The sequence below is a fragment of the Scylla paramamosain genome, chromosome 15 (assembly GCF_035594125.1).
Source record: "Scylla paramamosain isolate STU-SP2022 chromosome 15, ASM3559412v1, whole genome shotgun sequence".
Lineage (NCBI taxonomy): Eukaryota > Metazoa > Arthropoda > Malacostraca > Decapoda > Portunidae > Scylla > Scylla paramamosain.
Genome location: NC_087165.1, coordinates 14,891,614 through 14,916,604, shown reverse-complemented (window position 1 = coordinate 14,916,604; position 24,991 = coordinate 14,891,614). Strand labels below are relative to the sequence as shown.

At 36.9% G+C, this 24,991-nt stretch overlaps 1 protein-coding gene across 2 annotated transcripts; it reads left to right on the top strand.

Annotated features, from left to right (window-relative positions):
- Window positions 1-7,037: 7,037 nt before the first annotated feature.
- LOC135107503 (peroxisome assembly protein 12-like) lies at window positions 7,038-21,292 on the top strand. 2 transcript variants are annotated; one of them, XM_064017450.1, is made up of 9 exons: window positions 7,038-7,245; window positions 10,729-10,837; window positions 12,099-12,301; window positions 15,061-15,152; window positions 16,535-16,669; window positions 18,121-18,283; window positions 19,482-19,573; window positions 20,441-20,561; window positions 21,112-21,292. In XM_064017450.1, the coding sequence occupies exons 1-8, from the start codon at window positions 7,126-7,128 to the stop codon at window positions 20,553-20,555; spliced, it is 1,029 nt and encodes a 342-aa protein (XP_063873520.1). In that variant the 5' UTR covers window positions 7,038-7,125; the 3' UTR covers window positions 20,556-20,561; window positions 21,112-21,292. The 2 variants fall into 2 exon arrangements, with proteins under 2 accessions (XP_063873520.1, XP_063873521.1); XM_064017451.1 differs by lacking the exon at window positions 7,038-7,245 and adding an exon at window positions 7,248-7,367.
- The last annotated feature ends 3,699 nt before the right edge of the window (window positions 21,293-24,991 follow it).

Sequence of the window (24,991 nt, the reverse complement as noted above, 5' to 3'; positions counted from 1 at the left end):
GTCCAGCATACTGGCACTATTTATGCAAGCGTCGTCCCAAAATGTTCCGCATATGGTGACGAGCCAAAGAGACCACCGATATTCAGTGATCCAGAATGTGCCAGTATCATACAGTATTGTTATTAGAACATATTGTTGCATACAACTAACAATATATACGCAAAAATAAATTAATTAATTAATAAAAAAGTGACAAGTGAAGATGAGAGAGAGAGAGAGAGAGAGAGAGAGAGAGAATATATATATATATATATATATATATATATATATATATATATATATATATATATATATATATATATATATATATATATATATATATATATATTGTAGCATGAGTTTCCGCGGATATTGCCAGAGGTGAAAATACAGGTTATTCCAAGTTGAAAATGTATTATGCACATATGTGTTTTGAGGGATTGTTTAGCCACGATACAAAATTCAAGTGTGACCTGGCGACAGACAGAACTGCCTGGTCAGGCGGGTATCCATGGCGGGATGTGTAGACCTGGATGTACGTTGGTGAAATAGTGAATAATTCAGTCATGATTTCAAGTTTTGGAGCTTTATCGTATACCGTGATGAGATGAGTGACAACAACGAACCTATACCGATTACTGATAAACATTACACAATGATAGTATGGATGTAATAAACGATAAATGGCAGCATGCCTGCCCGAGTGGGTAGGGGGAAGGAGCGAGGCTAGCAGCAAATCAGCTGATTGTTAGTCAGAAGGAATTCTCTTCCGAGACAGGGACAATGAATGCGTTCAAATTGTATTGCATGACAGTAATGTGGAGTGTGTGGAAATGGTGTTCCTCCGCCATGGATACCTCGGCCCGGCCGTTGTATCTGTGAGCGGAAATACATGGCAAGTAAAACCAGCTGGTTAGGCAGTCTGATCAAGAGATATTTAAATCTGTTGTAGCGTTTCAAGTAGGTTTTGTTTTGTATTGAAATCTCAACTTTGAAATGTCATCACATCTTTAAAAGGTCAAAACAAAGTTCACACACACACACACACACAGAGAGAGAGAGAGAGAGAGAGAGAGAGAACTGCAATATTTCCTTAAAATCCCACCTACTCAACTCCGAATTCTATTCCTTCGTTCCAAGACCTCATCCAACTCTTTCCCATCCCACCACAATTTTTCATAATTGCCATTGATCATTCAATTTGCAGTTCCACAAGAAAAAAAAAAATGAAATGAAGTGTTTTCAGAATTACTGTCAAAAAAAGAATAAATAAATAAATAAACGGAGCATTGTTCAGTTTTTAACTAGATGCTTCCCCAGGCGTGATGGGGGAGAGGTGCGTGATGTATCGTGAAGGGATCAAATTATTGGCTGCTGCCGCTGCCGTTACTATTATTGTTGCAATTGTTGGTTTATCGTTGTATGTGACTATAGCTTTACCAGGTTAATACAGACTGTTACCGCCGGAAGGTGGTGAAGTTCATTTCAGACCCACACAATTAACACGAATCGTTTATTGCATCTGGTCAAAACCTGAAGACATACATTAATGATCATGGACAATATTCCATATGGATGATAAGTTGTGTAACACAACTATGATTCTGCACCTTACAGAAGATGATTACAGACTAATGTGTTCTTACACGGACGGTTGTTAAACTCACGTGTTTTGGGTCTTGGGGAAGTGATCGTCAAACAACACGCACGCCTTTCCTGACGGGTGTTGTAGGTAGTTCGATCTACTTTTATCCCCTGTGGCAGCACACGTCCTTCATGCCCTGGTATCTAGGTAATGTGTTCATATCGTCCTCGGTTTTTTTTTTTTTTCTTATGTAGGAAGGACACTGGCCAAGGGCAACAAAAATCCAATAAAAAAATATGCCCACTGAAATGCCAGTCCCATAAAAGGGTCAAAGCAGTGGTCAAAATTGATGAATAAGTGTCTTGAAACCTCCCTCTTGAAGGAATTCAAGTCATAGGAAGGTGGAAATACAGAAGCAGGCAGGGAGTTCTAGAGTTTACCAGAGAAAGGGATGAATGATTGAGAATACTGGTTAACTCTTGCGTTAGAGAGGTGGACAGAATAGGGGTGAGAGAAAGAAGAAAGTCTTGTGCAGCGAGGCCGCGGAAGGAGAGGAGGCATGCAGTTAGCAAGATCAGAAGAGCAGTTAGCATGAAAATAGCGGTAAAAGACAGCTAGATATGCAACATTGCGGCGGTGAGAGAGAGGCTGAAGACAGTCAGTTAGAGGAGAGGAGTCGATGAGACGAAAAGCTTTTGATTCCACCCTGTCTAGTAGAGCAGTATGAGTGGAACCCCCCCAGACATGTGAAGCATACTCCATACATGGACGGATAAGGCCCTTGTACAGAGTTAGCAGCTGGGGGGGGTGAGAAAAACTGGCGGAGACGTCTCAGAACACCTAACTTCATAGAAGCTGTTTTAGCTAGAGATGAGATGTGAAGTTTCCAGTTCAGATTATAAGTAAAGGACAGACCGAGGATGTTCAGTGTAGAAGAGGGGGACAGTTGAGTGTCATTGAAGAAGAGGGGATAGTTGTCTGGAAGGTTGTGTCGAGTTGATAGATGGAGGAATTGAGTTTTTGAGGCATTGAACAATACCAAGTTTGCTCTGCCACAATCAGAAATTTTAGAAAGATCAGAAGTCAAGCGTTCTGTGGCTTCCCTGCGTGATATGTTTACCTCCTGAAGGGTTGGACGTCTATGAAAAGACGTGGAAAAGTGCACGTTGGTATCATCAGCATAGGAGTGGATAGGACAAGAAGTTTAGTTTAGAAGATCATTAATGAATAACAAGAAGAGAGTGGGTGACAGGACAGAACCCTGAGGAACACCACTGTTAATAGATTTAGGAGAAGAACAGTGACCGTCTACCACAGCAGCAATAGAACGGTCAGAAAGGAAACTTAAGATGAAGTTACAGAGAGAAGGATAGAAACCGTAGGAGGGTAGTTTGGAAATCAAAGCTTTGTGACAGACTCTATCAAAAGCTTTTGATATGTCCAAGGCAACAGCAAAAGTTTCACCAAAATCTCTAAAAGAGGATGACCAAGACTCAGTAAGGAATCACCAGTAGAGCGGCCTTGACGGAACCCATACTGGCGATCAGATAGAAGGTTGTGAAGTGATAGATGTTTAAGAATCTTCCTGTAGAGGATAGATTCAAAAACTTTAGATAGGCTGGAAATTAAAGCAATAGGACGGTAGTTTGAGGGATTAGAACGGTCACCCTTTTTAGGAACAGGTTGAATGTAGGCAAACTTCCAGCAAGAAGGAAAGGTAGATGTTGACAGACAGAGCTGAAAGAGTTTGACTAGGCAAGGTGCAAGCACGGAGGCACAGTTTCGGAGAACAATAGGAGGGACCCCATCAGGTCCATAAGCCTTCCGAGGGTTTAGGCCAGCGAGGGCATGGAAAACATCATTGCGAAGAATTTTAATACGTGGCATGAAGTAGTCAGAGGGTGGAGGAGAGGGAGGAACAAGCCCAGAATCGTCCAAGATAGAGTTTTTAGCAAAGGTTTGAGCGAAGAGTTCAGCTTTAGAAATAGATGTGATAGCAGTGGTGCCATCTGGTTGAAATACTCCCTGGGTCCTTACACAGCCCATCATTATCCATTAAGGGCGGTGATAAGGTCAGCCTCATATCGGCACCACGTCCTAACATGCATCCTTCACCCACCTACGTACTACATCAACACTGACCGTACGAGAAATTCGCTGACTAGGCCTCTTCTTGGCTCTCGCTCTAACCTTCAGGTCCTTCCCCTTCTCATCTACAACCTCGCTCGCTCACTCCTTACCCCTCGCACCCGCTCGGCGGTAACACAGACTATAGCAGTAATGACAAATGAAATATTGCAAGTATCTACTTTGCGTGTTATCCCTCCCCTCCCCATTTGTAAGTGGCCTGCTGTGGTAGCCAGAGTTTTTGTCATTTCATATATATATATATATATATATATATATATATATATATATATATATATATATATATATATATATATATATATATATATATATATATATATATATATATATATATATATATATATAACACATAATATAATGCGGGGCTTATAGATAAGTAATCATAAAGTAATTATCTTTACATGTGTTTTAAATATCACATGATTATTTATTGATTTAGTTTTATTAGTAAATCATTCGGAAAATATTGCAACCAGAACATGTTACAAGTCTCCTATTTGCCCTTGCACTTGCACGTAGCTGTGGATGTCGAACATAATTTTGCAACTTTTCCTAGCGAATATTTAATGAATACTCAAAAACAATTCACGCCCCACCAATACGTATCATATTTCATCAAGACTTCATCGCTGCCTGTATAACCCGGCTGGTTTATTATAGATCGGTTAAGGAATTGATTGGGGAATTTAATCAGTGTTGTAATGTCACGTGTCAAGTGTGAGTACTCGTAAAAGGTAGATGTGTTTGTTAACTGATATCGAAATAAAGAATGGAGTAGAGGAGTTATTTCCAAACACATCCAAGACTCTTGAAAGAGATTTTCAGAAGGCCTCACTTTTATAACAAGATTAATGAATATTTGTCAGAAATGCTACACATACGTGGGATTTATTAGTCCATATACTGCTTCCATACATGGGGAGGTTGAACTTAAGCCCTCCTGTAAACATTGTGGAGTCAGAAGCTTTTCGTATAATGAACTCTCTTCTTATCTTGAATCTCTTGCTCCCTGCCATGTATTGTAGAAACAAAACTATAAACTATAAACTATAAAAGAAGAAATATAACAGCTCCCAGAAATAAAAAGAATAAATACATTATCTTTTAATCATAACAATAATGTTTAGATGAGATGGAGTATGTTCTGTACAACCTGTAACAAACATATGAATATTTCATGCAAAAATGCGGAGCACTGAAGTACTACAGAGGATAACGTGAGAACAGAGGATATAGAAAAATTTACAACATATAGACGTAGAAAATATACGGAATAAAGGATTAAGAGAAAGAATAAAAGTGGGAACACATTGCAGTAAACCAAGACGTCGAGATACGCTGCTGTTGGAAATGATCATCAGCACGTGGTGCAGAAAAACGAAGACAGCGCTTTATATTATATGTACTGCCAAAGTTATCAGACAGTCACCCTGCAACACATATTACCATAGGACAATTCGTTTTTCGATCACTCACATATTATCATAGAAAACATAAAGAAATATTGTACCAGAAGTGGACCAAGAAAGGAGAAAAACACATCAGTGAAGACTGAAGAAACAATCTCTGCTGCCGCTACAGAGGCTAAAGCTCCGCAACATCAAGACAAAGCAGTGTTGAATGAGAGATTGTGTAAGTGGATTGAGAGAGCTGGAGTGTTAGGTAAGGAACAGAATTGGTTTCGTGTGGACAGAAGAGCAGAAGATAAAATGTTTGTGGTGAATGAAATTATTGAAAGAAAGAAGAAGGATGGTAGTAAACTGTACTTAGGTTTTCTAGACATAGAGAAAGCTTATGATAGAGTGAATAGAGAAATGCTAGGTAGAGTCTTAAAAAAACATTAGGTTGAGTGCAAAGATAGTTATCATAGTGCAAAGTATGTATGTGGACACAAGAGCTAGATACAGACTAGGAAATATAGAAACAGACTGGGTAAAGAGTGAGAGAGGAGTTAGGCAAGACTATATTTTGTCACCAACCCTTTTTAGCTTGTATACAGAGGAGTTAGCAGCCAGAATGAGAAGAATGAATATGGGAGTGAGTGTGGGGAATAATAAGATATGTGTGCTTTTTTATGCAGATAATGTAGTGGTTATGAGTGAATCGGCAGATGAGCTTCAAAGTTTGTTTGATGTTGTACATGGGTATGGAAGGGACTTTGGTGTGAGATTTAGCAGCGAAAAAAAGCAAGGTCATGATTGTGAATAGGTCAGAGGATGAGAAAAATTCATTGTGGAGACTGGGAGGAAATATGTTGCGACAGACAGATGAATACAAGTACCTGGGAATGTGGATGAGTCCGAATGTCTGTGTGAAGGCAAAGAATGAAAAGATATGGTGAACCAGTGGGTGGGTCGTCTAGGAAGTGCAACAAGGATGAGAGCGAGTAAATATGACGTGCTACGAGAAGTTTGGAAGAGCGTGGCTGTTCCTAGCATTATGTATGGTATGAATGTGATTGTGTGGAATGAGAATTAATTAGAAAAGTTAGAAGTAGGACAGAATAAAATAGCAAGGATGGCACTTAATGCACTAAGGTATGCAGCAATAGAGGCCTTGAGAGGGAACATGGGTTGGAGTACTTTTAGAGAGAGACATGTAAAAGCAACCTTGAGGTACAAAGCTAGATTAGAGTGAATGGATGATGCGAGACTAGTGAAAAAGGTGTTTTTGTGGAATGTTAGGAGCAGCAGGTGGGGGAAGAAGTGTGTTAAAATGGTAGTAAAAGAGTGGGTTGGAAAGTAGTTGGGCTTTTCAACGATTTGAAGGAAGGCATGTTGAGAGTGACTGGAATATGATTGTCAGAAATGGGGAGGGTTTAGAATGGGATGTTAGAATGTGGAAAAATAAGAGACAGGGTGGTGAAGCATGTGGGATTGAGTGAATGGAAGAATAAGATGGAACATAAGAGTACTTTGGAGTGGTATAGAGAGAAAAAGGCCCCAGTGTATGAAAAAATGGTATGAGGGAAGCCTGATCGGTGATCTCTTCCGAGCGAGGGCACAAGTGCATGGATGTGAATGCAAGTAGTTACAGATGGTCTGAGTCCCGCAGCAAAGTGTGCCAGATGTGTGACATGGGAGAGGATGAGACGGTGAAGCATGTGGTGCTGGAATGTGTGAAGTACGCCAGAGACAGGAATGAGATGATGCAAGTGGTGCTGAGGGGTGGAGAAGACAGGAAGGGAATGGATGGTATTGCTGCTGGGACTGTGTGGGGAGGCGAATGAAAGGATGATTGAGGGTGTGAAAGAGTTCCGGGAGAAAATGTGCCGTGGTAGATGTAGGAACTAGTGGTATGATTAGGAGTGATCCCGAGCCACCTGTACCATCAAGATCAAGATCAAGATTACGAAGACGAGGAAAAAAAAGGCCTGTTGTCTTAAAAATTGTTAAGGAAGAGGATAAACGACGATGGCAGAGTTTGGAGCTCACATAACCATTACAGCGAGAGATCGTCCATCAATTTTTGATGTAGTAGCACAAGACAGCTTGATGTCAACACTAAACCCAGCCGTCAAACACGTCCTGAAGGTTAGTGATAAGCTCTCAGCTACCTGACGAGTGCAACAAAGTTGTATTTTACAGCTTTTTCCTACATTAGTATCCTGTAAATATGGGTAAATCTGCATAATGGAGGGAAATTAGTGCAGAAGGTAAAAATGTACAATAACTGCTTGTCACATTACTTCTCCCATTTCCACCAACAAGCTTGGGAGACCTGTAGGGAATCGGGGATTAGGGGTGGGGGACGCGGAGATCTGGATTTTTATGGTGGAGGAAGCCAAATTTGGCTAATTCTTTATAACAAGTCCGTCCGCCATTCTGTACCCACACCCCTCCAACCCATCAAGCTTGCGTTCTTGTGGGGAATTGGGTTTATTTGGGGGGAGGAGAGACAGCTCCACCCATGGACTCCCGTCAAAGACACTATTCTAATCTAACCTAACCTGGACCATTATAAAGACAATGAATAAATAATAAATTTGCAGTTTCAACCAATACTCCCATCCTATTTATCTCTTTCACCATAGCCAACAAGCATAGGGGCCTGGTGGGAATGAGGGGTTTTTGGGTGGGAAAGCCGAGGTGAGTAATTTTTTTACATTTCTGAAAAGTCTAAGAATGATAAATGGTATACTTCCAAAATGGGAAATTTCTATGCTCTTCTAACCTAATGTATCCAACCTAACCTAATCATGGGGGCATTGCCCCACACCCCCTGGATCCCCCCTTAAGGTCACTAACCTCACATTACCTAACCTAACTTCCTAACCACCTCCATAAAGTAAACTAACTTAACATAACATTTTGTGACCTACATTCTTTCAGTCTTCACTACACACTAACTAATTACTTAACAAAAAAGAAGTTGAGGGAACTGGTGATAAACTGCCATTTCATATATTAACAGCCTGTGCACATCTCTTCCATAGCCATGGTCTAACTGACACAGCACAGTCCCAGGTTCTCCTTCCTCCTCTAAATATACATGCCAATATGTGATTAGCCAACAAATATCTGTGTGGCCTGGTTTGCAGCAGATAACCCCCATGTCATCATAGGTCTTAGCACATGATTAAGCGTCAAATTGCCATCAAGCATGCACATCATTGATAGAAAAACACACAAACACACTCAGTATCCTATGAGAGATAACTGGAGGTGGATCTAAGCTAGAATTGACTAAACATTCAAAATTCTCATCTGAAGTTATTATTAATTTCCATCAGGGTAAATTAGGGCTAGAAATGATCCAAACTGTGAGATGAAGAGGGCTGTAGTTACATACGGTGTATTGGTTGAAACTCCAATAACACCCACAACCCTAACTTGGGGGGTTTAATCCCCAGACCATCCTCCTCCCCCTCCAGTTCTATATCCTAACTCAGCCATTAGAACTGCAATAATAGCATTCACCAGTGTGACTTATAGTTGGTGTGTTACTCCTTCCACACTTGTCATGTTAACAATGACAGTGAATATTTCCATCTACCCTCTCAGTGCTTTGAAAACAGATGGAGATTATAAGTTATTCTGCCATGGAAACTTGTGATTGATGGTGTTTAGAGGTGGTGGCACGTGATTGGACGGAGATTCTGTTGACAGTAAAGATCCTGTAACCCTGGTACCCACAAATCCTAGTTATAAACAATTGGAAGTTGGTGTATTACAGTCATACCATGTGATTCGAACGTCGTTCAATTCAAACAACTCCCAATTCGAACAGGGTTGACAAATTTTGTCCTCCAGTTTGAACCCATTCAAGTAATGCCAATCAGTCACTAGTCCCTCTTGTGTTCCTCTTCCTCCCTTCCTTCCCGTTCTTCCCCTTCTCTCCCTCTCCCTTCCCTGCCCCTTGCCCCCATCCCTCCCCATATCCTTCATCCCTCTATCCACCCTCCCTCCTTCCATCTCTCTCTCTCTCTCTCTCTCTCTCTCTCTCTCTCTCTCTCTCTCTCTCTCTCTCTCTCTCTCTCTCTCTCTCTCTCTCTCTCTCTCTCTCTCTCTCTCTCTCTCTCTCTCTCTCTCTCTCTCTCTCTCTCTCTTGCATTTCCTTTGCCCCATGTAATTTACTCTTCTTTTCTGTCTCTCTCCTCCACTTCTCTGTGTAATTTACACTCCTTCCCCATATTTTGGACTTAGAAAAAAAGTTGTGATGCAGCACATTCCTGGAGCTATTGCAGCCATATCAGATGCATCCCCTCAAATATTTTTATCTCTATAACATGGCCTTGGTTTGTCCTATATGATTATGTAAGTTTTATTGTTGTAAGTGACATGGATGTGTTATAAGGATTTTCCCAAATTTAGATATTCATAAAAAGTCCAAGGATGAGATGCCATACTTTGACAGCTGGGGAAATTTCTAGGGTAATTTTCTAGTCTTTTCCCAGCCTTATTACTCGTCTGTTATCTTCCATTCTTTTGCTTATACCTTTAGATACACCTAAAACATAAATTTAAGGTGGAGGAGAAGTACCCCCATCCTTAAAGGGGAGATGCAGAAGGTAAACCACACCAGATAATGCTAGGTTAAATTACTGTCCATTAGGCAGTGGTTCCTAAACTTTTTTTTTTTAATGAGTACCACTTGGAGGTCCTGTACCATCCTTGCATACCACCTGGTTCCAGAAAATGCATTTCAATCAGATATCAATTTATTTGTAATTAGAACACACAAATGAACTGACAACCAACAAAAAACACATATCGTTAATTAAATTTTAATGTGAGGAATGGAACTGCTTCTTCTCCACCAACTGGTCGATGCATGGCATAACTTTGCTTACAGAACATTGGAAATTATGCGCACTGCACTGTCTCACAAGTTCATATTGAAGCTGGGAGTGTTTGTCAGGAAGTTGGACCTCTGAATGAAGAATGTGGACAGCAAACCTGGCTATGGAATGTTCAAACTCCTAGCAACATTAACACTTGATTGCTGCATTCCCAACAATTGACCTTTATGTAAACCTTGGAAGGTTGGTGCCATTTAGGGCACAGGGCACATGGCCTTAAAACAATGCCCAGAGTCATGATGGCTACTTGATACTGACCTTTAAGAACACAAGCTGCACAGGCTTAGTATAATAGAGATGGGGCACTATCAGTAGACAATAATTCTTGGCAAGTTTCCATCAGTTATAAATATCAATTATGGTTGATATTTATAAGTGTTTACTTTTGAAGAAGTTTGTGGTTTAAGTTTATAAAAAAAAAAAAATGTTCATCTTGAATCATAACCATTCAATACTTTGTGACTTTGCACCACTTTCCATGTGGCAGAAACAGCTTTTGCTCTTTGAGTTTTGTTAATATCACTTGAAATCACATTCAGAATAAAACTCGTTAATTTTGATACTGGAATTATCAATCAGTCTTCCACCATTTAAGAAATATTACTTGGTGAACTACCAGTTAAGAAGATAGGTAGTTTAAGTGAAGGAATTCTGAAACCTGGATGATTAGTTTCTTATATATTTGTATTTCAGTTATATATTGTTTTCATTTCAGGTTGTTGCTGAGAGTAATCCAGAAAGATTTGGTTGGTGTCTTCAGTACAGCAGTGAAGTGTTTATGATATTCAACCTTTTTATACAACACCACTATCTCTCAAATTATGGTGATTGTTCTTTCTGTTTCTGTATTTATATTTGTTACATATATTTTATTGACAACGCAATAAATACATACATACATACAATTCCCAATAATATGTATATATTTTTTTAGCACTTTTCATTTCTTTTGATTTTCTTTGCCATTATTTTGATCCTTTATCAATAAAACTATTTATGTAACTGGAAAAAATATCAATGAATAAAGTGGCTGTGATGGAAACTGAGGTAATAGCCAAGCCAATTGCTACACAGTACAAAAATTACTGGAGAAATTTGATCACAGCAAGGCTAACTGATGATCATTTACAGCAGTATTTGTAAAATTCAGGCCTCATGACCGTCACTTTAGTTACAAGTGCATATTTTAACTTTTTTAAGATTAATAAATAATAAATAAGATAGATGAATGCATCTCCATTGCTTTTCTGCTTATACAGCTCATTCCCACTTCATGATTAATGAATAATAAATAAAATAAGTTAACGCATATCCATTACTTTTCTGCTTATACAGCTCGTTCCCACTTCATGATCGGGCTACATTCCTGAAAAACCCAATCATATAGTGATCCATTGTATATCACTCTTAATGTTGAATAGTAGAAATTAATTCTCCCATGTTTTAATGTATGTAATATGTATATATTTATACATATCATATTAGAATGAGCTATATAAATCATATTATGGAATTAAATGAAGCAAGCAAAGGGTCTGGACACTGGAGTTTGCCCCATGACCAATATTACCACTGTTGATGATCTTCAGCTTCATGTCAAGATGTAGGCTTTTTTCAGGGGACTTTTTTGGGGGGAGCATTTTCATTAGCACAAGATGATGCAGAACATTTACCAGACATGGTTGCACATTAAGATAAGGTTTAGTACAATAAATAAGAGCAGATGAAACACAATTACTAAAGTGTACAAAAGGCTTGATGAATAGTGTGAAAGAGTGGAAAGAACTTTCAATAAAAATACTGAAAGGTAAGTGATAAATTTAAGTTAAAATTATTAACTATTAATTATTATCACAGTAAATGTTTGATTTTTTTTACATAGAATTTCATGTTTAAGTGCATGTGCATAACTTCTATGTTACCACATCTTGACTATTTCTAAATGCATCATTATCCTAGGTCTGGTTATAATTATGTATTAGCATATCTGTGACAGTAAAACAGTTTATGGCATATAGTATTAAACTTGTCCATGAGCAACTTGAATTGTGCATAATGTTTTACTCACATTGTTCTCCGTTGCAGGTTCATCCTTTGCAGAAAACTTTTATGATCTAAAAAGAGTAGAGCTGTCTTCAAAAAAGGAGAAAAAGCCACTTACTTTATCACAAGAAGCATACATGAAATCACAGTTTGCTCTTGTGGCCTTCCCTTACATCCAGACACAACTAGATCAAATTTATCAAGAGCTTCAAGAAAATCAAGTTGATGGAATGCAATCAAACCAGGTTTGATTATGTAAATCACTTAAAAACTTTAGTCCATGTTCATTTGAGACATTCAGCATTACCAGAATGTCTGATCTGGGTTGTTTAATACTATATAAGCATTTTGTGTCTCCACTTTGCCCATCTCTTTATCCATTATATACATATATCACAGACATATTGGATCCACATCCACATTCACATCCTTGGAACATATGCATAGTTTTCAACATCTACATCCACATCTGCAGTTCTGATAAGTTAAACATCCACATCTACATCTGCATCCTCATTTGTGATGAAAATATCCACATCCACACCACACACAAAGAGGATGTGGTGGATACATTTTATATATTATAGACTAGAATACAGAGGGTGTTCGAATTATGAGCAAGATATGTTCTGGAAGGCTGCTCGTAAGTCGTTTTGCTTGTAACTCATCATCATAATTTTTTGGTACAAAAAAAAAAAGTATACATTCTGCAACCAATATAATGCTTACTTGATACTTGATACCATGAGAGAGAGAAAGAGAGAGAGAGAGAGAGAGCGCATGTTGTCTTATGGGTGATGTGATACTACTGAGTGGTGGTAGGCTCGAGGCTTCTGCCATATGCAAGACTCAAATATGCCAGACATACGACCCAGGTTAAAATGAGACTCTCTCTCTCTCTCTCTCTCTCTCCTCTCTCTCTCTCTCTCTCTCTCTCTCTCTCTCTCTCTCTCTCTCTCTCTCTCTCTCTCTCTCTCTCTCTCTCTCTCTCTCTCTCTCTCTCTCTCTCTCTCTCTCTCTCTCTCTCTCTCTCTCTCTCTCTCTCATGCACATATTTTTTCCCTTCTCCCTCTCTCCTTCTTGGGTTATACATGCTTTTATTCATATAATTTATTAAGATGGCTGCTTGAAAGCATAAGACAGGTATGTTTGCCTTTTCGTGGACTTAGTGTAATGGAGCAAGCATTCTACAACATGTAGCACAACCTTTCCATCTCTATGCCTCTCAGAGGTGAACTGGCAGAGGTCTGTGCACCATGGAATCTCAAGCCAGACTCACTGCAGTGCAGTACAATAAGTTTTTAGATTAAATTTAAATTTCAAACAAGCGTCTCAAAATAAATTGCTACAGGGCCTGTTCCCTGGGGTGATGGGCGGTCCTTTGCCATGCTGCTGTGCTGCATGGGTGGTGGCAAAATGGAGTACTAGGTAAATATGGTGTGTAGTGCCAAATTTGATCTTTTGGTTAGCAAAGGAATAATATCAAGAGCACAATTTCATTTTGCAAGTAGACTGCTTGTATTTATGAACATTCATAACTTGTTACCTCAAAACTTGGACACCTTCTGTACAGAGCTTACAAGTTGAAGAAAAAAAATTAATGGATATTCACTTAATTTTCTACAAAAATTTACACCTTTTATTAATTTTCTTTGAAATTTACACAATGCATCAAGAGCTTTGCAGAAGGAAGAAAATTTTACATAGTAACTATGTATGTATCATGTAAAAATATGTAAAGTATCTATGTATGTACTGTGTAATAGTAGAGAGAGAGAGAGAGAGATTATGGATATGTGTGTATGTGTGTGTGTAAATATTTTTGTATGTAAATAATATTATACATGCATTATGCAAGTATGTGTATGTAGACTCTACTCCCTCTTAAAGTTCACAAGAATTATAGTGCTTCATCATTAACAAAAAGTGAGAAAATTTTCAATCTTAAGATTTTTATCTGATAACAGATGTATGTTCCTGTCTTAAAGGAGACACATTGTGGGTATGTTTTGTGTTCATAGCGGTGGGAAAGACAATGATATTTGATTTTAAATAAAAAATCTTTTACTTCTAAACAAAGTTTAGAAAGAAAGAAAACTACATCTTACTGAGTGATATAAACTTTCTATATAGAGTGGAACTTCGTTCCTGGATGCTACTCAGAATCAAAAATGTTTGAAAACCTAAACTATTTTCCCCATACGAATCAATGTAAAATGGTTTAATCCATTCCCAGACACCAGTCTACCCTGTCTTAGCAGTTTATGACAGACACTCCCACAACCAAGATGGCTGCTTCACAACATCTCCAGCTCACAAATTATTTATCCAGAAAGGATGTATTGAATTAACTCATCAGAAGATACTGTTTAGACTGTGCAGGTATTCTCTTTGTCACTGATCTTACAGAAGGACACAGAAAGGAGCAACCCATATACTGCCGAAATGAAGGTGATCATAACACAGACATCTTGATGCTGGGAAATTACAGTTGTGCAGTAGTGATGGCATTGTGGGTCATCAGGAGAGCCACAGATGGCTCTGGATAACTCCTAAGCGCCAAAAACTGTTTGTTTACATTGAGGCTTTTCAACGGGATCCCTTTTATCTTATTGCAAATATTGAATTACTGTCTTAAAACTATACTTTACTGCGTGATATAGATTTCCTATATGCATGTATTACTTCTACATTTGATTATTTAAAATTCTGTAGTTATGGTGGGAATTTTTAATCGCTTTTTTTTTTTTTTTTTTTTTTTTTTTTTTTTTATGTAGACCTTAACTTTATGTTGTGTAATTTTACAAAAGTAAGACTGAAAAATATGAATTGGCAGCACTGAGCATTTATCACAGCAGCCATCTGGCAATAATTGGTGTGCAGTTGGTGTTCTGGATAGGATTCGATTCTTTTGTTTCATTTGGATTTAACATCTATAATTACAGGGCTTCTATAGTGACAGAGGTTATATTTATCATTCATGCAATTTTTCATTGTCTTTCAGGGATGGAAATCAAAGCTTAGATATATTTTTTTGAAGTCTTGGCCCATAGTGCATCTTGCATGGGAGCTCCTCACATTAATTTTCTATGTCAGGTAAGTTTAGTTAATTAAGTAATGGAGGAATTCCAGATTTTATTGGAGAAAATAAATTTTGTGGAAATACATTTTTAAGATAAATTTCAGCACAGCAATAATTTATGATTAGATAAGAATTTCTAATTGCATAATTTCTTTTCATGATGTTTGAAGTTTGTATTTAAGGGCTTTCAAAAATGTTTTTGCTACTGCAGATGAGGCTCCATCATCCTTGTAATTAGATTGTAGGGTGGGAAAAAATAGAAAGTGTCATGTAGCAAGGCTACACAAGGGAAGGAGACATGCAGTTAGCAAGGTCAAAAGATAATTTCACCTTGAAAGTAATGATAAAAGATAGCAAGAAATGCAACATTATGGCAAAGAGTCAGTCTGAGAAGAGGAGCTGATGAGACAGAATGCTTGTGACTTCACCCTGTTTACATGTGTGGTATGTGTGAAACTCCCCCATGTATGTGTAATGTGCTCCATGTATGGGCAGATAAGAGACCTGGACAGAGTTAGCAGCTGGGGGGAGGCCAATTAGTAGAAACTGGAGATGGCTCAGAACCCTGTGTTCATAGGAGCTGTTTTAACAAGAGATGAAATGTGAAGTTTCCAGGCTAGATGTAGTTTTAAAGAAGAAAAAAAAAAAGTCTCACCTACCTCCGGCCAAGAAATCCCCAGTCTGCCTCTCTACTCTATGCTATGGACATTCTCAGACAAACCAAATCACCAGGCACCCTTGAACTCACAGGACAGCCACAGCAAAACCTCTTCCAAGACACTGACACTATACCAAACCGAGATACCAAGCCCCTTGAATCACCACAAGAACAGGGAGCCAACACTAACAGACAAAGCCATGACAACCACACAACGGAACAGTGACTAGCTGACTGACTGGCCTCTCCTAACCTTACTCCTTCTTTATGTTTTCCACTGTTGCCAACGCCCCCAAGTATGTCTAACCTTCTGCACTGTAATTTCTATTTACACCACACTAGGTTTGTAGTAAAGGACAGACCAAGAATGTTAAGTGTAGAAGAGGGGAACAGTTTAGTGTCATTGAAGAACTTTGTGTTGAGTAAATGGATTGAGGAACTGTCATCATAAATCAAGGAAGTACATTCAGAACTTTATGATCACACCTTGTATTATTATTATTATTATTATTATTATTATTATTATTATTATTATTATTATTATTATTATTATTATTATTATTACTACTACTATTATTATTACTATTATTATTACTATTATATTATTATTATTATTATTATTATTATTATTATTATTATTATTATTATTATTATTACCATATCCAAAAAAGGAATTTTTTTTTTATACTAATGTGAGTTGCAGTTCTTTGGTAATTAACATTACCTTTTGTTTTACAGATATGTAATTGGGAAGAGTAAGTTCCACAGTCCTCTCTTATTGATGTGTGGAATTCGATTAGCCACTCTCAGCAAAGAAGACTATGAAATTATTGATGCAAGACAAGAAAATCTTGTGTCATTCAAGAGAGTGAGGTAAAACTTGTTCACGGTACATTAGATTATTTATGTGTGGCTACAGATACTAGTAGAGTTGTTGCTGCCAGTCACCCAATAATGCTACTTACATGCTATATTCTCTCTCTCTCTCTCTCTCTCTCTCTCTCTCTCTCTCTCTCTCTCTCTCTCTCTCTCTCTCTCTCTCTCTCTCTCTCTCTCTCTCTCTCTCTCTCTCTCTCTCTCTCTCTCTCTCTCTCTCTCTCTCTCTCTCTCTCTCTCTCTCTCTCTCTCTCTCTCTCTCAGTAGTTTTGTAACACATAGCATATAATTTCTGTTGCATTTTTTAGGTTGGGAAATACCTTTCAAAAGGTCTTGGAATCAGAGCTCTTTCATCATTAGTTATGTATTTTTTTTACTTGTGAACACAACCATGTCAAATGAAACTTAACTGCTTGTATCTTCAGGCCTTTCCCACATGTGCATGTTATTGCACATAAAGTCATGAAAAATATCAGATGTGATGCTTTGCAGTCACCATTACAATCATTGATTGCAGTGTCGCCAAGCAGAGAGACCTAACGCTATCACCTCTGTCTCAGTTCTTCCTGTGCTCTCACACTGCTTATCAAGTCTTGTGAACACTTAAGTGATTATGCTTCATCTACCCTTATTTCTTTTGCCACTCCTGATCTAAATGTGCAGCCATGTCAACTAAACATCCTGCATCATTTTGTACTAGTGAAAAGACCCCCAAAAATCCCCAAAAAAAGCTGAAATCTGGACAAAAAGCTAAAGATAATCAATTGTAGTGAGAGTGGTGCAGGGGTGAACTCCATTACTTTTATCCTTTGTTTGCTCCAGTTTTTTTATCTTTTTGTATCTTTTATTGCTTAATTTATTTCAGTAATATTTACAAATATGTATTACATATATTAAAACAGGAAAATTTTTTAGAGCAAAAGTAATAGGTTTAGGAATGCATCCTTTTTTTTTTCTTTTTTCTTTTTTTTATTTCCTATTTAACCTTAAGCTCACTACATGATGGATCACTATATGATTGGATTTTCAGGAACATAACCCAATCATAAAGCAGGGGTGGGGTGTATTTTCCCATGCTGGAGAAAATCTCTGGATTGAGGTCTCTGCATTTTAAGAATTAATATAGCTATCAGATACCCACATTCCCCCAACATCAGCATTGTTGGGACACAACTGCTACTCAACCCTTCTCATTGGTAGAGATAGGGCAAGAGAGAAGAAAACTCAGAGAAAATACATTAGAGTAATAATATAATAATCTTACCTATCCCTAACATTCTCATACTGTAGTGGCAGGCTTGTATCTCATGTAGCCATTGTTAGTGTTGTGACCACTTATCAATTTAATTAAGAAATGAATATTGCTGGCTGTCACTTCTTACTCATCTTGTTGATTGCACCATAAAATCTTGCATGCACAAGAAATGGTGATTTATTTTTATTTCCAGAGGTTTACAAGAGTTCGGCCAGTGGACAGTGGAACGCATTGGATCATCCTTAATGAATTCCCTGGAAGTAGGGGCCTTTTTTCTCCAGTTTCTAGAATGGTTCTATACAAGTAATACTACTCCAAGATCAATCATTGCACAGCCCATCCCACCAGCACCACAGGTACTACTATTTTATCTTGAGTTATAGTCATCTAATTAATGGTTTTAAGTATTTTATGTACAATAAACACTTGGTTTTACGGACTAATTTTTGGGGAACTTTATCTGTTAATACTGAAAGTCTCTTAGTGGAGGCAAAAATTTAAAAACATGTATAATAATACCCTCTCTCCTCCTGTACCTTTCCCACCACTTTGTTTACTATCTCTTTAAGTTCCTTCCCTCTCACTGCTTTGTTATTCTCCTTATTTTCCTTGATCTCAAAGGCAATATTTTTTTTTCTTTTTTTACAATTTCTCTTACAAGAGATTTGTTACTCTTGAGAACTTTCACGACCTTCTATGTTATTTTGGCCTTATTCAATTGCTCCTCTATTATTTTCTTAAAGTTTATACTCTCACCTTGTATGGCCTTTTTCTTGTTCATTTGTTTTATCAACTTCTCCATTTTTCTCAAAGTTGTTTTCTTCTCAAAGCCTTTTCCATGCATCTTGCCTTTCACTTAATTAACAACAATTTTAACATTTTCTTCATCTTGCTTTTTATACTCCTCAGTTTCCTTCACAAAAGCATTACATTGCAGTTTCCTTCACAAAAGCATTACATTGATTTTTTTAATTGTTCATTCTCAACTCTCAATTCAGTAATTTCTTTATACTGATTAGTCTGGGCCTCCTCCATGACTAATTCTTTCAAATAATTTTTCTCTGTCACTCACACAGTTCCAGCCTTGTACATGTGGAAGGCAGTGTTTACATATGGTCAAGGTAGAAAGGTCAGCTGGATTTTTTCATCTCATATATATATATATATATATATATATATATATATATATATATATATATATATATATATATATATATATATATATATATATATACACACACACACACACACACACACACACACACACACACACACACACACACACTGTCAATAACATATGATTCTTGGTCATTCCCCACAGATTTCTGACCATCTGACCTTGTCTATTAAATCTGAAATCTGTTAAAAGTGGGTCTGTTAAACCAAGGGTTTAGTATTGTTTATACTTCTCCCCATAAGTTCATAATCAGTTAAACTCATCATGAGGAATATAATCTTATATCAGTAGAATAACAAATGTTTGAATATTTTGAACATTAAAATTTATTGCTAAATTTTATGATTTTGCTTATTTCCAAAATACATGTTTAACAGATGATGGGCATACAGACCAGTGGCTTATCTTCAACTGATTGTCCATTGTGCTTTAAGAAACGGAAACAAGACACAGCATTATCAGTTTCTGGGTAAGTATTAGTATAACAAGTATACTACAAGTATACTTAATTAAGTATAATAAGTATACAAGTCATACACATAGTATGACATGCCAAGAAATTTGGTCTTCACTGAAAAGTGGACACACACACACACACACACACACACACACACACACACACACACACACACACACACACACACACACACACACAAACACACATACTTGAAAATAGGAGAGAGAGAGGGGATTTAATAAACATCTATAGAATGACAAATGGTATGGAAAATGTGGACAAAAAATGTTTTATAAATTTAGACACACAGAGTACAAGGGAACACAGTAAGAAGTTGAAGAAAGTTAACTGTAGAAGAGACATCAAAAAATATAGTTATCCTCACAGTAGTGTGAACAAATGGAATGAACTCATTGAAGATGTCAGTGCTGTGACTGTCCATGCTTTTAAGATCAAACTGGATATATATAGAGATGGGATACTATGAGATTACTCCCTTCCCATAAACCACAACTAGGTAAATATAACTAGGTAAACACACACACACACACACACACACACACACACACACAAAAAAAAAAAAATATATAGATAGATAGATAGATAGATAGATAGATAGATAGATAGATATAGATATAGATATATAGTAACTATACTAAGATAACCTGCTAATCTTTATTATTTAAAGCCTGTTCATAGTTTTCTCTACTCTCTCTCTCTCTCTCTCTCTCTCTCTCTCTCTCTCTCTCTCTCTCTCTCTCTCTCTCTCTCTCTCTCTCTCTCTCTCTCTCTCTCTCTCTCTCTCTCTCTCTCTCTCTCTCTCTCTCTCTCTCTCTCTCTCTCCTTTTTCTTATATTTGAAAAGAAAATTGTTCTGCAGATATGTGTTTTGTTATGGCTGTATCCTGCAGTACGTTAGGCAAGAACAAAAGTGTCCAGTGACAGGTTATCCAGCATCACCAGCTCAACTCATCAGAATATATCAAGCAATATGAGTTAAAGTTTGTATTGCAAATGAATGAATGTTTGTTTTGTTTTAAGCTCCTCCTTAGCTTTCTCCTCCTCCTCTTTCTCCTCCTCCTCCTCCTCCTTCTCCTTTTTCTCCTTCTCCTTCTCCTTTTCCTCCTCCTCCTCCTCCTCCTCCTCCTCCTCCTCCTCCTCCTCCTCCTCCTCCTCCTCCTCCTCCAAAATATTCTTCTTCTTTTATCTTCAAATTAGTTCTTATTTCATATATTGATTCTATGTCCTTCATTTCTTAATTTTATGAATGAATATTTCTTTAAGGACATTAATTAGTAAACACATAATGAATTTTCTTAATATTAATCATTTGAAATCAGTCTTGCATGTATTACTTTTCAGTATGTATAAATGTCTGTAATACATTTTATTTTCACTTGAATTCACCAGCATTAAGTTCTTTTTAACTAATGTTAACTGAGTACTGATACTGATACTCAGCTGAGTATCAGAAGCTTGTTACTAAACCTATACTTAATGTGTATCTTTCCCATCTTTCTATAATCATCTATGTCTGTTTCTTTGTTTCAGTTTATTGCAAACACCACCAAAATGCACAAATGAAGGAAACATTATAGATAGGAACAGATGAAAGATATATTATTTGATGTAATGTGAATGACTTTAGGAGTTTAATGGTAGAGCACCTCTACTATAGTTACTCGTTATGGGCAACTTACAGTGGTGGAATTAAACATAAAAATAATGATAAGGATACTTTTTTTTTTTACCTCAAATGTAGTGCTCTTATCTGTTCTGATCCCCAGCAATGGAATTATCATAATTTCATATTCCATCTTTTTATGATATTAAATTGCTGAAAAAAATGTGATTAGAAAACAACTTAAGACTACTTCCTGTTTTCTTAGAACTTATTTCTTTATTCAGTAATGTGTTCTCTTCTTTTCGGCAGTTTATAAAATGGGAGACAAGACATATTCTAGCAATTGTAGACTTGTCAGTTTGACAAGTTTGAGTATTAAAATTATAATAACTTATTAAGAAAGATTTTATAAAACATGAAAATAGATATTGTTTAGATGGATAATACAGATTCATAGCAGGAATATCAAGTGTACTATAGCTAATTGAATTATTGGATGAATAGTTAAAGAGATGATGGGAATACTGTAGAGACTGTGTATTGTGATTTTATGAAGCCTTTTGAAAGATGCACACAAGAGGCTGATGCAGAAGGCAGAGAGCTATAGAACTGGACATAGGGGTGGATCTAAGCATTTTTTACACACAGGCAACAAAGAATGGTTGTAAATAGAAAGATGATTAGCATGGAGGGCAGTGACCAATGGTGTACCACAAGGGTCAGTTCTTGGCCCATTCCTGTTTGTTTTACTTATAAATTATCTCCCAGAATGCCTGATGGAAGGTAATAAAATTTAATTATACATAGATAAAAGAATATATATATATATATATATATATATATATATATATATATATATATATATATATATATATATATATATATATATATATATATATATATATATATATATATATATATATATATATATATATATATATATATATATATTTTTTTTTTTTTTTTTTTTTTTTTTTTTTTTTTTTTTTTTTTTTGAAATTGAAAAGAAGAGGACAGTCACAAATTACAAGCAGACTTGTTAATATTACATCTCCAGACACAACAATGGCTGCTGAACTTAAATATGGACCCAGCTCCAAAAATTATTAACAGAAAAAGACCTTGGGATTCTTTATTAAAATCCATGGTCCGTTTAACTGAAAAAGTAGACAAGGTCAATAGAACTGGGTGTAATAAGATCATTCATTATTCAAGATACAGAAGTACAGTGGAACCTCATCTTACAAAAGTTTCTGTTCGTGAACAGATTTTTTTAACAAATTTTGCATCGGTTCACAAATGCTGTTTCGGCATGGGAATGCACAAATTCCCCCGAAACCCCCTCAGCTGGTAAGCACAGGCTCAGCTGTGTTTTGGCAGGATTGCTGTGAACTGTGTTCAGCCAAGTGCTGTGTTCATAAACATTACTTTTTGGGTCTTTTCTTGCTTTTATTGAGTTATTTTACTTCTCATTATGGCTCCAAAAGTCAAAAGTGATAGTGGTACTAGGAAGCCTAAGCATATTACTGTGGAATTCAAAAAGAAAATAATGGAGAAACATAAGAAAGGCATTTGTGTTTTCAACATAGCCAGGCAGTACAACATGGCGAAATTGACTATCTCTATGATCTTGAACAATTACTAATGTATATGTACACATAGGGTAACTTACCTTCTCTTTCTCCACCTGTCCGCCTCTCTACCCCGTCTCTCTCCTCCCTCTCTCTATCACTGCAGATGTAAAAAAACATGATGTGGTGCTGTACTATATGCTGAATGTGAAAATCTCCAGTGGGTTTTTGTGTATTTCAGTCTATGGGTGTTTTGATTACATATTGATGTACACCTAAAAAGCTCTGAGAGAGAGAGAGAGAGAGAGAGAGAGAGAGAGAGAGAGAGAGAAGTTTCTCAGTGTTTTTATGGAAGGGGGTTCCCCTTCAAAGCAGTAGCTTCCTCCTCTCCTCCTCCACCATCTACCTGTGCCAACAGCTATCTACAACCATGGTAAAGTACAGTGTAAATTATTTGTAGGTTTATTTAATTTTGTTATTTGCCTTGTGCTAAAATATGATTATAAACAACATGTTGTAAACTGCACATTATTATTATTGTTATTATTATTATTATTATTATTATTATTATTATTATTATTATTATTGTTATTATTATTATTATTATTATTATTATTATTATTATTATCACTTTTGTTGAGTATTACATGAAGAAATTTGTAATTTCCTATGCCAAATCCCATATTGCATTTTTTCTTAAATATTACTAAAGGTTTAATGTAATGCACATAAAAGAATTTTCATATCAAAATTAATGAAATAAATTTGAAAAAAAAAAAAAGCCTAAAAATGTACAGCAGCAACTTATCCAAGTAAACAACTGAAAACACAACATGTGTTGACCAACAACTAGACATGAATTATGATATGAAGACATGGCATACCATCAATATTTCGATCGAATCCTCATAATACTGAAATGTATAAGAATATTGCATGAATTATATTGTTTTCATTCATTTTTCAGCACAGTGAGAATTGCTGTTTGTTCTTGAAGTAATTTCATTATATACCTTTTAAACAATTATTTTGGGCAGATAACTTCACCCCCTCACTACAGTATTCATCTTCTCGCCCCTTTTAGAGCAGCGTGCTCCTTAGATGGGAAACTATTGTATTACAGGGAATATGATTTTATACAGACGTTTCTAGCCACTCCTGGAAGTTGTGTTTGGCTGGGGCTGTGTTGTTAATTTCTCGCTTTTTAGAAACAGGTAATCAGACCTGATGACATTGATGATGAGTAAGTAGATAGGATATAAAAAATTCATTACGGTTAGTAGATTTGCATCCCTTGAATCTTTTTTTGCCTGAAGAGGTTTGACCCTACAGACTGCTTCATTTCATGACTAGATTTTGATTGTTTTGCAGTATTTCAAAACACAAGACACTATAGCTACATCAAATGTTGTTATATGGGCCTGTTGATAGGTTTCTTTGTTGACTGGTATGCTGATTTTTCATTACCAAAATCTCTCTCTCTCTCTCTCTCTCTCTCTCTCTCTCTCTCTCTCTCTCTCTCTCTCTCTCTCTCTCTCTCTCTCTCTCTCTCTCTCTCTCTCTCTCTCTCTCTCTCTCTCTCTCTCTCTCATCTCCAATAACTTTGCTTCTTCTTCTTCTTTCCTTCCTTTATTTCAACCAGATGGCACCACTGCTACCATATCTATCTCTAAAGCTGCACTCTTCGCTAAAACCTTTGCTAAAAACTCTACCATGGATAATTCAGAGATTGTTCTTCCCTCTCCTCCACCCTCAGACTAGTTCATGCTACCTATTAAAATTCTTTGCAGTGATGTTTTCCATGCCCTCGCTGGCCTAAACCCTCAGATGGCTTATGGACTTGATGGGTCCCTCCTATTGTTCTCCGAAACTGTGCCTCCATGCTTGCACCTTGCCTAGTCAAACTCTTTCAACTCTGTCTGTCAACATCTACCTTTCCTTCTTGCTGGAAGTTTGCCAACATTCAGCCTGTTCTTAAAAGAGTGACTGTTCTAATCCCTCAAACTACTGTCCTATTGCTTTAATTTCCTGCCTATCTAAAATCTTTGAATCTATCCTCAACATTAAGATCTTAAACATTTATCACTTCACAGCCTTCTATCTGATAGCCAGTATGGGTTCCCTCAAGGCCGCTCTACTGGTGATCTAACTTTCCTTACTGAGTCTTGGTTACCCTCTTTTAGAGATTTTGGTGAAACCTTTGCTGTTGCCTTGGACATATCAAAAGCTTTTGACA